The sequence below is a fragment of the Mauremys reevesii genome, linkage group 14 (genome assembly GCF_016161935.1).
Source record: "Mauremys reevesii isolate NIE-2019 linkage group 14, ASM1616193v1, whole genome shotgun sequence".
NCBI lineage: Eukaryota > Metazoa > Chordata > Testudines > Geoemydidae > Mauremys > Mauremys reevesii.
This window is the reverse complement of record NC_052636.1, coordinates 13,144,810-13,157,839: the sequence shown is the minus strand read 5'-3', so window position 1 is coordinate 13,157,839 and position 13,030 is coordinate 13,144,810. Positions and strand designations below refer to the sequence as shown.

General features: G+C 50.6%; 1 protein-coding gene across 1 annotated transcript in view; it reads left to right on the top strand.

Moving 5' to 3' along the window:
- Positions 1–4,898: 4,898 nt before the first annotated feature.
- LOC120381799 (hydroperoxide isomerase ALOXE3-like) overlaps positions 4,899–13,030 on the top strand; it is a 34,218-nt gene continuing 26,086 nt past the window's right edge. The window contains exons 1-2 of the mRNA XM_039499934.1: positions 4,899–5,157; positions 6,293–6,497. Coding sequence (XP_039355868.1) covers positions 5,011–5,157; positions 6,293–6,497 — 352 coding nt within the window. The 5' untranslated portion in view covers positions 4,899–5,010. The remainder of the gene's footprint in view (positions 5,158–6,292; positions 6,498–13,030) is intronic.

Below are 13,030 nucleotides of genomic sequence, written 5' to 3'. Positions count from 1 at the left end.
TCAACCTCAGCCTGGACCAATCTACACGGGAGGTCCACTTCCTAGACACCACGGTGCAAATAAGTGATGGTCACGTTAACACCACCCTATACCGAAAAACCTACCGACCGCTATGCCTACCTTCATGCCTCCAGCTTCCATCCCGGACACATCACAAGATCCATTGTCTACAGCCAAGCACTGAGGCACAACCGCATCTGCTCTAACCCCACAGACAGAGACCAACACCTACAAAATCTCCACCAAGCATTCTCAAAACTACGATACCCGCACGAGGAAATAAGGAAACAGATCAACAGAGCCAGATGTGTACCCAGAAGCCTCCTACTGCAAGACAAGCCCAAGAAAGAAACCAACAGGACTCCACTGGCCATCACATACAGTCCCCAGCTCAAACCCCTCCAACGCATCATCAGGGATCTACAACCCATCCTGGAGAATGATCCCACACTTTGGATAAATGGACAAATCAGATATTAGGAATGGCAATATAAAAAACCTGTAGGAGATGCTTGACTTTTTTTGCTTTTACAGATCCAGCCGCTCACCCTCTGAATCTGAGCGATTCACCGAGTCAATGACTCAGAAACTCTTAAAATATTACTTTTATTTAAACGAAAAAACCAAAAAGTCATTATTTTTTTTTTATTTCGTAAAACTCATCTGAAAAGTGAAAAAAAAAAAAAAAAATTTTAAAAAAAATCGTGTGTGTACGGTACCTTCCACAAATGAAACCGACAGCTATCTCTGAGTTGTGAAGAATATGTATTAAGCTTATAACAACCAACGAGAATGCACTTTTATGTATCAGAGGGGTAGCCGTGTTAGTCTGGTTCTGTAGAAGCAGCAAAGAATCCTGTGGCACCTTATAGACTAACAGAAGTTTTGCAGCATGAGCTTTCGTGGGTGAATACCCACTTCTTCGGATGCAAGCAGTGGAAATTTCCAGGGACAGGTGTGTATATATAAGCAAGCAAGAAGCAAGCTAGAGATAACGAGGTTAGATCAATCAGGGAGGATGGGGCCCTGTTCCAGCAGCTGAGGTGTGAAAGCCAAGGGAGGAGAAACTGGTTCTGTAATTGGCAAGCCATTCACAGTCTTTGTTTAGTCCTAAGCCGATGGTGTTAAATTTGCAGATGAACTGGAGCTCAGCAGTTTCTCTTTGAAGTCTGGTCCTAAAGTTTTTTTGTTGTAGGATGGCCACCTTAACATCTGCTATTGTGTGGCCAGGGAGGTTGAAGTGTTCTCCTACAGGTTTTTGTATATTGCCATTCCTAATGTCTGATTTGTGTCCATTTATCCTTTTCCTTAGAGACTGTCCAGTTTGGCCGATGTACATAGCAGAGGGGCATTCCTTATTTCCTCGTGTGGGTACTGTAGTCTTGAGAATGCTTGGTGGAAATAAGGAAACAGATCAACAGAGCCAGACGTGTACCCAGAAACCTCCTTCTGCAAGACAAACCCAAGAAAGAAACCAACAGGACTCCACTGGCCATCACATACAGTCCCCAGCTCAAACCCCTCCAACGCATCATCAGGGATCTACAACCCATCCTGGACAATGATCCCACACTTTCACAGGCCTTGGGTGGCAGGCCAGTCCTCGCCCACAGACAACCTGCCAACCTGAAGCATATTCTCACCAACAACTGCACACCGCACCATAGTAACTCTATGGAACCAACCCATGCAACAAACCTCGATGCCAACTCTGCCCACATATCTACACCAGCAACACCATCACAGGACCTAACCAGATCAGCCACACCATCACCGGTTCATTCACCTGCACGTCCACCAATGTAATATACCCTATCATATGCCAGCAATGCCCCTCTGCTATGTACATCGGCCAAATTGGACAGTCCCTACGTAAAGGATAAATGGACACAAATCAGATATTAGGAATGGCAATATACAAAAACCTGTAGGAGAACACTTCAATCTCCCTGGCCACACAATAGCAGATTTAAAGGTAGCCATCCTGCAGCAAAAACACCTCAGGACCAGACTTCAAAGGGAAATTGCTGTGCTTCAGATCATCTGCAAATTTGACACCATCAGCTCAGGATTAAACAAAGACTGTGAATGGCTTGCCAACTACAGAACCAGTTTCTCCTCCCTTGGTTTTCACACCTCAACTGCTATAACAGGGCCGCATCCTCCCTGATTGAACTAACCTCGTTATCTCTAGCCTGCTTCTTGCTTGGTTATATATACCTGCCCCTGGAAATTTCCACTACATGCATCCGACGAAGTGGGTATTCACCCACGAAAGCTCATGCTCCAATACGTCTGTTAGTCTATAAGGTGCCACAGGACTCTTTGCTGCTTTTACAGATCCAGACTAACACGGCTCCCCCTCTGAGAATTGGCGATAGTTCACCTCCCAATGACTTCAGAAATATCTACTTCAATTATCTTTGGTAAACGAAATAACCAAGCAGTCATTTATTTTCTGATATAGCCGTAAAACTCATCTGAAAAGTTTTCAAAATAAATCCCTGTTTAAAAACGTATCGTGTGTACGGTACCTTCCACAAATGAAACCGACAGCTATCTCTGAGTTGTGAAGAATATGTATTAAGCTTATAACAACCAACGAGAATGCACTTTTATGTATCAGAGGGGTAGCCGTGTTAGTCTGGTTCTGTAGAAGCAGCAAAGAATCCTGTGGCACCTTATAGACTAACAGAAGTTTTGCAGCATGAGCTTTCGTGGGTGAATACCCACTTCTTCGGATGCAAGCAGTGGAAATTTCCAGGGGCAGTTAAATATAAGCAAGCAAGAAGCAAGCTAGAGATAACGAGGTTAGATCAATCAGGGAGGATGGGGCCCTGTTCCAGCAGCTGAGGTGTGAAAGCCAAGGGAGGAGAAACTGGTTCTGTAATTGGCAAGCCATTCACAGTCTTTGTTTAGTCCTAAGCCGATGGTGTTAAATTTGCAGATGAACTGGAGCTCAGCAGTTTCTCTTTGAAGTCTGGTCCTAAAGTTTTTTTGTTGTAGGATGGCCACCTTAACATCTGCTATTGTGTGGCCAGGGAGGTTGAAGTGTTCTCCTACAGGTTTTTGTATATTGCCATTCCTAATGTCTGATTTGTGTCCATTTATCCTTTTCCTTAGAGACTGTCCAGTTTGGCCGATGTACATAGCAGAGGGGCATTGCTGGCATATGATGGCATATATTTCCTCGTGTGGGTACTGTAGTCTTGAGAATGCTTGGTGGAAATAAGGAAACAGATCAACAGAGCCAGACATGTACCCAGAAACCTCCTTCTGCAAGACAAACCCAAGAAAGAAACCAACAAGACTCCACTGGCCATCACATACAGTCCCCAGCTCAAACCCCTTCAACGCATCATCAGGGATCTACAACCCATCCTGGACAATGATCCCACACTTTCATGGGCCTTGGGTGGCAGGCCAGTCCTCGCCCACAGACAACCTGCCAACCTGAAGCATATTCTCACCAACAACTGCACACCGCACCATAGTAACTCTAGCTCAGGAACCAACCCATGCAACAAACCTCGATGCCAACTCTGCCCACATATCTACACCAGCGACACCATCACAGGACCTAACCAGATCAGCCACACCATCACCGGTTCATTCACCTGCACGTCCACCAATGTAATATACCCTATCATATGCCAGCAATGCCCCTCTGCTATGTACATCGGCCAAATTGGACAGTCCCTACGTAAAGGATAAATGGACACAAATCAGATATTAGGAATGGCAATATACAAAAACCTGTAGGAGAACACTTCAATCTCCCTGGACACACAATAGCAGATTTAAAGGTAGCCATCCTGCAGCAAAAACACCTCAGGACCAGACTTCAAAGGGAAATTGCTGTGCTTCAGATCATCTGCAAATTTGACACCATCAGCTCAGGATTAAACAAAGACTGTGAATGGCTTGCCAACTACAGAACCAGTTTCTCCTCCCTTGGTTTTCACACCTCAACTGCTATAACAGGGCCGCATCCTCCCTGATTGAACTAACCTCGTTATCTCTAGCCTGCTTCTTGCTTGCTTATATATACCTGCCCCTGGAAATTTCCACTACATGCATCCGACGAAGTGGGTATTCACCCACGAAAGCTCATGCTCCAATACGTCTGTTAGTCTATAAGGTGCCACAGGACTCTTTGCTGCTTTTACAGATCCAGACTAACACGGCTCCCCCTCTGAGAATTGGCGATAGTTCACCTCCCAATGACTTCAGAAATATCTACTTCAATTATCTTTGGTAAACGAAATAACCAAGCAGTCATTTATTTTCTGATAGAGCCGTAAAACTCATCTGAAAAGTTTTCAAAATAAATCCCTGTTTAAAAACGTATCGTGTGTACGGTACCTTCCACAAATGAAACCGACAGCTATCTCTGAGTTGTGAAGAATATGTATTAAGCTTATAACAACCAACGAGAATGCACTTTTATGTAGAAAGCCATGATTAAATCGAGTCTTCCTGACTAGTGGTTTAAATACTGATTTCAATCAAATCCACCCTGAACGCTGTGTTCTTTCCCCTGGCCCCTTCATTCCCCAGGGAAGCTCACAAATATGTTTGGCGCCAGGCCCACAAAAGGTTAATCCAGCCCTGACTGGGCTGACGGGATTTTGCAAGGGCTGCCCGGCGAGGCATTGGTGGAGAAGATGCCTCCCACTCCCCAGTTGCTCGAAGCAGACACAAGACGTCTGAGGCCTTTGCCAGAGCACGGGGTGTGCGTGTGCGTGTCGGTGATAATCCTCTTTGCCAGATCTTGGCTCAGGTGAGTCTCTTTACAGGTGTGTGGGTGCTGGGAGGGGCCCCACTGGGGCCAGCTGGCACCTGGCCCACAGCTGGATGCAAACATCCAGGAGCGAGTCAGCAAGCCAGACGTGGTCTGCAGGGCGGAGCTGCCAAAAAACAATCTCCTTCGCCCGCTGGGAGCTGCTCTTAATGTCCCAACTCACCGGCTGGAGGGAGCGTGAGCAAACCACCTCCTGAGATTGCCCCATGGCCACCTACACCGTCTGGGTGACCACCGGGCAGGGCCTGGCGGCCAGCACCTGCAGCGCTATCTCCATCACCCTGGTGGGAGCTCACGGGGAGACCCCCAAGCACCGGCTGGATCATGAAGGAAAGGACTTTGCTCCCGGAGCTGTGAGTATGAGTCCTCCCTCCTCCACAGCAGCTGTCTCCTGAGGATCTCCCAAGGGGGAAATTTCCGAGAAGAACACCTGCAGCTCTGCATTCAGGCACTCTCATGCTTCAGGGCTTCAGATGGTTTTCCATAGGGGTCAGGAACAACCTCCCCCCCTTCCCTGCTCAATAACTGGTCGGGTGCATTCTGCTTTTTTTTTCCTCCCCCACCTTCCTCTGAAGCATCGATGCTTGGACACCCGGCGGGGTGGCCGGCACCCAAAGAATCCTCTTCCTAGCTGCCTGGCTGGTGTGTCTCCCTCACATGTTGGGGTCCGACCAATCACCAGATTGGGGGGTCAGGAAAGAAATTCTCCCCCAGGTCAGGTTCCTTGAGGGTGTTTCCATCCTCTGTGGCATGGTTCATCTGCTGGCACCATCTGGGCACACCAACCTAATCAATCCCCTGCCATTGCCGGGGCCGGCCAGAGCAGCGGATCCAACCGGGCCACTATCCAACAGTGGCCGAGATCCGGCTGCTTCATGAGAAATTGCAAAAGACCCCTCAATGAAGGTCTAAACTGCCCCCATTTCCCTCCTGTCCCCTATTGTTCAGAGCTCTGAAGCATGATGATTTCTAACCCATCCGAAGCCCTTAGAAACTAATGAACTAGGGTGGATAATAATTTGCCTGTTTAGACTGTGGCTTTTCGGTATGTGTCTGTGCAGCACTGGATGCAAAGGGGGCCCTGATCTCAGTCGAGGTTTGTGCAGCGCCTGGCACAACAGGGGCCTGACTCCTGATTGGATCTCGCCGTGCTACTGCTCTACCCACAATAGCGCTGCCCTAGATCTCTTGTTCTCCCCCCTCCCCGCTGGGAGCAGAGGCGTGGGGCTCTCGAACTTTTGCCAGCCGTTGGCTGGGTTAGATCTGGCAATATTGCTGCGCTGACCCCCAATCTCTGGGCTCCGTCTGAGTGGTGCCCCTGGAGGTCACTTCAGGCAGAGCCCCCATGAGCCAGGGCGGTTCCCCCTTTTGCCCCAGATGCCGGAGCAGAAGAGCAATGAGCCGTGTGCAGGAATTAGGGGCAATCCCTGGCATCCCCCAGCGCTGTGGGGGGGTCTAACCCTGCTCCCCTGGCCCTCTCCCCCCCAGGTGGACATATACGAGGTGCCCAGCGCACAAAACCTGGGGCCGATCGTGCTGATCCGACTGCACAAGGAGCCCTATTCCTTCTTCCCCTCGGACGGCTGGCTCTGCAACTGCGTCCAGGTGACGTCGCCCGAGGGGGACACCTACCGCTTCCCCTGCTACCGATGGATCGAGGGGTACCGCACCGTGGAGCTGCGAGAAGGGGCAGGTAGGTCCCCCACTTCACACAAGGGATCACAGGCCCTGCCTGCCCTCTGCCCCCTCCTCTCCGTGCCCCCTAACCCGAGCGCCTCCCGTCCACTCAACAACTGGTCAGCGGCGAGTCCTGGCGCGCCCCGTCCCCCTGAACATGGTGATTCTGGTGGGTGGGGGGAATTTCCCTGTTGACTTGATGGATGTCACCATGTCTCCCATGAACGTTCATGGATTCTCACATGGATCAGTAACTGGTTAATAGCTCGACAACGGAGGAGGGATGAATGGGCAGTTTTCCCAGTGGGGAGAGGTAAACAGTAGGGTCCCCCTGTCACAGCGTGTGGGGGAGTCAGGGCCCTGCACCCCTCCACTTCCTGCGATTCACGGTGACTCTCAGCCAGCCGGTAACACAGAAGGTTTATTAGACGACAGAAACACAGTCCAGCACAGAGCTTGTAGGTACAGACAACAGGACCCCCTCAGTCAGGTCCGTCTTGGGGGGCAGGGAGCTTAGACCCCAGCCCTGGGGCTCCCTCCGTTCCCCCAGCCAGCTCCAAACTGAAACCCCCCCCTCCAGCCGTCTCCTCCAGCCACACCCCCCGGCTCCTCCTCCAGCCTTTGTCCAGCTTCCCAGGCCACCTGGCCCCATCCCCCTCCTGGCTTGGATTACACGCTCCGGTATCATCCCTCAAGTGAAGTCACCCCCCCTGATCTCCCATCCCCAGGGCAGACAGTACCTGCAAAACTCCCCCGCAACATCCCCAGCTCAATCCTCCCCACGCCCTGCTCCGTCACACCCCCGAGGGTCTGTCCTGGGACCAGTGCGGTGCAACACGTTCATCAATGATTTGGAAAGGGTGTATGGGGGGGGGAAGGAGAAACAGAGAGGGGGCGGCGTTTGCAGACTCTGTCAGGGAGGTCACAGGCTCGGTGCTCTGGTACTTCTCTGGCACACTGCTAGGGGAAGCATCCTTGGGATGCCTCCTGGGACCGACCTCGGAGCCTTCAGCACCCTGGCCTCGCCGGGAGCTCCTTGAAGGATCCAACCCTGATTTCTCTTGCTAAACAGAATCCATTGGCTGACTGGGTGTGTTGTCTTCCCTGCCAGCTATTAGCAAGTTTCAGAGCGGCAGCCCTGTTAGTCTGTAGCAGGGAGGAGTCCTTGTGGCACCTGAGATGAACAAAGCCAAATAACAGGAGGGGTAGCCATGTTAGTCTGGTTCTGTAGAAGCAGCAAAAAAACTTTAGGACCAGACTTCAAAGAGAAACTGCTGAGCTCCAGTTCATCTGCAAATTTGACACCATCAGCTTAGGACTAAACAAAGACTGGGAATGGCTTGCCAATTACAGAACCAGTTTCTCCTCCCTTGGCTTTCACACCTCAGCTGCTGGAACAGGGCCCCATCCTCCCTGATTGATCTAACCTCGTTATCTCTAGCTTGATTCTTGCTTGCTTATATATACACACACCTGCCCCTGGAAATTTCCACTGCTTGCATCCGACGAAGTGGGTATTCACCCACGAAAGCTCATGCTGCAAAACGTCTGTTAGTCTATAAGGTGCCACAGGATTCTTTGCTGCTTCTACAAAGCCAAAATAAATGTGTTAGTCTCTAAGGTGCCACAAGGACTCCTCCTTCTTTTAGCTATTAGTAAGTCTTTCTTCTCCCTGCCAGCCAGGTAATTTGCATCAACCGAGACAGGAGCCTGCTCCCGACTATTCAGATCTTTAACCACTACCACTTCCAAGGCAGGACTCTGTCGTAAAGAGATACCGTCCATTTTCACCAGCAAGTTAGACTCAAAGTGCTGTGGTCCTTCCCTTACCAACCTCTGCTTCCACATGGAGTCCGATGTTAATTCCAGTGAGCGACGACACGTCATATCCAAAGTGTCTAGGGATGAGCGTATACGTGCCCTTCCCTGCATTCTCCAGAGCAGGTCCAACTTTAGGCCGATTCCCCTGAATCAGGCCCCACGCCTGCGCCCTAAAGAAGAGCACCTAACTTTTTAATTTTTACTCACCGCGGCGGTCCGGGCGGCAGCATTTTGGCGGCAGGTCCTTCCTTCACTCACTCCGGGTCTTGGGCGGCGGGTCCTTCAGTGCCGTGGAAGACCCGGAATGAGCGAAGGACCCGCCGCCGAAGTCCTGGACCGCCGCAAGATATTCAAATCGGACCCCCCCACTTCCTAAAGCCGGCCCTGCTCCAGAGATTAACTGCCCAGCCGTTCTGCTCTGCAGACTCAACTGCCCTCTGAACCCGAGACACAGACTGTCCACCCACCGAATCAGCATGGAGACATTCCTCTCTCAACAACCTTGTTTGCCCAGCAAACTGGTCGAGCACAGCCACTTGGTTATAGGGCTGTTCAACTTTCTTAACAGCTCTTAGGTTCATCTGAGATCTTCTCAAAGCCATCCCCACTGGATCTTTCAACAGGAAAGTCAGTGGATCCATTCACCGCAGAACATTTCTGGCTGTTAGGAACTGAAACTGCCTTGGTCAAATCACTTCCACACTTTTAGTTCCAGCAAACTGCTTGCACAGATTACCGTGAGGATTCCTTTCCCTGGGAGCTTCTCAAAGCATCAATTCACCCCCTCACAGAAATTCTGCCCTTACCCTCTTCACCTAGGGCTTGCTCGAAAGGATCACTTTCCTGAGCAGCGACAGACTCTTTCTGGGTTTCACTTACATCCAGGATCACCTTTGGCTCATTGGCAGGGTGGTTTCCTTTACTAAGGCAAACCAAAGCAGCCAAACAGAGAAGACTCGGCCTCACCCCACTGGCTGACCATAAGTCACACAAACAATTCCCGTAGACACTCCCGTTTCCCAGTGCCACTCGCTATGGGGACGAATGGTTATGAATGCTAATGGGAAGGGGGTAGGTTTGGAAGATAAAATAAAAAAAGACCAAGTTAAAAATCACTTAGAAAAGTTAGATGTCTGCAAGTCACCAGGGCCTGATGAAATGCATCCTAGAATACTCCAGGAGCTAACAGAGGAGGTATCTGAGCCTCTAGCTATTATCTTTGGAAAATCATGGGAGACGGGAGAGATTCCAGAAGACTGGAAAAGGGCAAATATAATACCCATCTATAAAAAGGGAAATAAAAACAACCCAGGAAACTACAGACTAATTAGTTTAACTTCTGTGCCAGGGAAGATAATGGAGCAAGTAATTAAGGAAATCATCTGCAAAGGTGGTAAGGTGTTAGGGAATAGCCAGCATGGATTTGTAAAGAACAAATTACGTCACACCAATCTGAGAGCTTTCTTTGCTAGGCTAACGAGTCTTGTGGATAAGGGAGAAGCGGTGGATGTGGTAGACCTAGACTTTAGTAAGGCATTTGATATGGACTCGCACGATATTCTTATCAATAAACTAGGCAAATACAATTTAGATGGGGTTACTATAAGGTGGGTGCATAACTGGCTGGATAACCGTACTCAGAGAGTAGTTATTAATGGTTCCCAATCCTGCTGGAAAGGTATAACAAGTGGGGTTCCGCAGGGGTCTGTTTTGGGACTGGCTCTGTTCAATATCTTCATCAACGACTTAGATATTGGCATAGAAAGTTCGCTTATTAAGTTTGCAGATTATACCAATCTGGGAGGGATTGCAACTGCTTTGGAGGATAGGGTCATAATTCAAAATGATCTGGACAAACTGGAGAAATGGTCTGAGGTAAACAGGGTGAAGTTTAATAAAGACAAATGCAAAGTGCTCCACGTAGGAAGGAACAATCAGTTTCACACATGCAGAACGGGAAGAGACGGTCTAGGAAGGAGTACGGCAGAAAGGGATCTAGGGGTTATAGCGGACCACAAGCTAAATATGAGTCAACAGTGTGATGCTGTTGCAAAAAAAGCAAACATGATTCTGGGATGCAGTAACAGGTGTGTTGTGAGCAAGACAAGGGAAGTCATTCTTCCGCTCTACTCTGCGCTGGTCAGGCCTCAGCTGGAGTATTGTGTCCAGTTCTGGGCACCGCATTTCAAGAAAGATGTGGAGAAATGGGAGAGGGTCCAGAGAAGAGCAACAAGAATGATTAAAGGTCTTGAGAACATGACCTACGAAGGAAGGCTGAAAGAATTGGGTTTGTTTAGTTTGGGAAAGAGAAGACCGAGAGGGGACATGATCGCAGTTTTCAGGTATCTAAAAGGGTGGCATCAGGAGGAGGGAGAAAACGTGTTCACCTTAGCCCCTAAGGATAGAACAAGAAGCAACAGGCTTAAACTGCAGCAAGGGAGGTTTAGGTTGGACTTTAACCACCCTGACAGTGAGGAACTTTTGCCTAAACACTGGAATAAATTGCCTAGGGAGGTTGTGGAATCTCCATCTCTGGAGATATTTAACAGTAGGTTAGATAAATGTCTATCTGGACTAGACAGTATTTGGTCCTGCCATGAGGGCAGGGGACCGGACTCGATGACCTCTCGAGGTCCCTTCCAGCCCTAGAGTCTATGAAAACCAAGACCCCAGTAAAAGAAAAAAGGTTCTCCCGATCCCAAAAGACCAAGCCCCAGACGCAGGTCAATATACAAGTCAGGTCTTACCCACAAATCACGCTGCTGCCAATCCTTTAGAATCTAAAATCTAACGGTTTATTGATAAAAAGACAGAAATATAGACGAGAGCTGAAACTGGTTACAGGAATCAATTACATCCAGTAATGGCAGAGTTCTTGGTTCTAGAACGCTAGACGGCAGCCCGGGGCGCGCTCGAATGCTGGGAGGCTGCAGGCGGCCCCCTCCCCGTCCCAAGACCTGCACCAGCAATGCTAGCGCCGGGAACTCAGCACAGGCCCTGCAGCGCTCCACCTGCACCAGTGCACCGCAGTGCTGGGGGCTGTCGTGCCCCAAAGCCCCCTGCATGCACCCCCCCTGCATGCACTCTGATACTCCCATATACCGACCCTCCTGGATACCCCATGTAACCCACCCCCTCCGCATCTCCCCAGACCCATCTATTGCCAGGGCCCTGCAGGCACCTGGGTGCCTCCTGCACGCACCTTGACACCCCCACGTGCCCCGGGCCGGGCCGAGCCGCGGTGGGGTCCGTGTCCCTTTAAGAGCGGGGCTGGGATGAGCCGAGCCGGTGGGGGGTGGCTGCGCTCCCCGCTGCAGGCTGATGCCGGAGCCTGGGCTGAGCGCCAGGCTCGTCTCCTGCACCAGCTCCGGGCAGGGCTTCGCTACGGCTCCCCCAGTCCCCCCGGGCCGGGCCGCCCCCTGCACCTGCACGGTAGGGGCGGGTTGCATGCGGCGGGGCAGGACCCGGTGGGGCCGAGGGCTGAACTGGTGCGGGGGCTGCTGGAGGGGGAAGCTGGGGAAGGGGTGGCACGGCCACAACCCCCTAGGGCTGCCTGCCCCACGGAGGAGGCAGAGGGGTGCAAGCCGCAGCAGGACCCCAGCCCCCCGGGGAGGCAGGGATCTGGGGCCAGCCCCCCGGGGGAGGGGATCTGGGGCCAGCCCCCCGGGGAGGCAGGAGCAGCCCCGGAGGTGCTGGGCGCGTGCAGGGCAGAGCCCCGGGAGAGCCCCAGCCCCACCGCAGGGACCAGTCCCTGCCTCTCCCCTTGCCTGTAGGAGTTCAGCGCCGACCGGCAGGCCAAGCTTCAGAGCGGAGCGTGGGCCCCGCCCGCTGGCACCACGGTAACCCCTAACTAAGGCGCCGCTTTTGGAAAATGTGCTGAAGGGAAGCGGCTGTTTCCCTTGCACCCCACTAGCTACACCCCTGGTTCCCAGGGCCTTTTATATTCTCTCTCTTATGGGCGGAAACCCCTTTGTTCTCCTGTGCAAAATCACAGCAACAAGATGATGTTTGTAGCCACCTGGGCAAGTCACATGTTCATGCATGACTCAGTTTGCAGGTAGAGCAGCCATTGCTCACATGCTACCTCGAACGTCCCAGGAAGACTTCTCAGATGTGGATTGGAGTCTCCCAAGGTCCATTGTCAGTTAAGTGTTTCTTGACTGGGCACTTAATCTGCAAATTCCTTTCTTGAGAAGCTGACCAAATGCTTCCCTAATGCTACTTAGCATCAAACACACTGAGATACAAGTGCATAGCCAATATTCATAACTTCAACTGCAAAAATGAGACACACATCCAGATAGCCAGCAAACCATAACCTTTCACAGACACCTCACACGACAATCTTTGTACAAGATTTGCTGCAAAGATATAACAGTGGTTGCAACCATGATCGATACGGTCACAGTTCATGTCAATAACGTCACAATAGGCACTGACTTTTGTTTTTGCTGGTGAGTGCTTTCAAAGAGGTGTGTGTGGGGGCGGGACTTTGTTGGCTTTGGGGAGAGGTTGTTTTCACCCTCTTTATACACATCTTTCTTGTTCTAGTTACTGAATGTGTCTATCGTTGGTATCTTTACTATTTTAATAATGGTTACATTCTTATGAACTACGTATTTACGTTCTCCTGAATTATACTATATTGAAATCATTGCAGTCACTTACAAGCTGTCTTCACCAACGTCCCGGTTTAAAGACATTACATCTCACCGTAGCTTTCTGGAT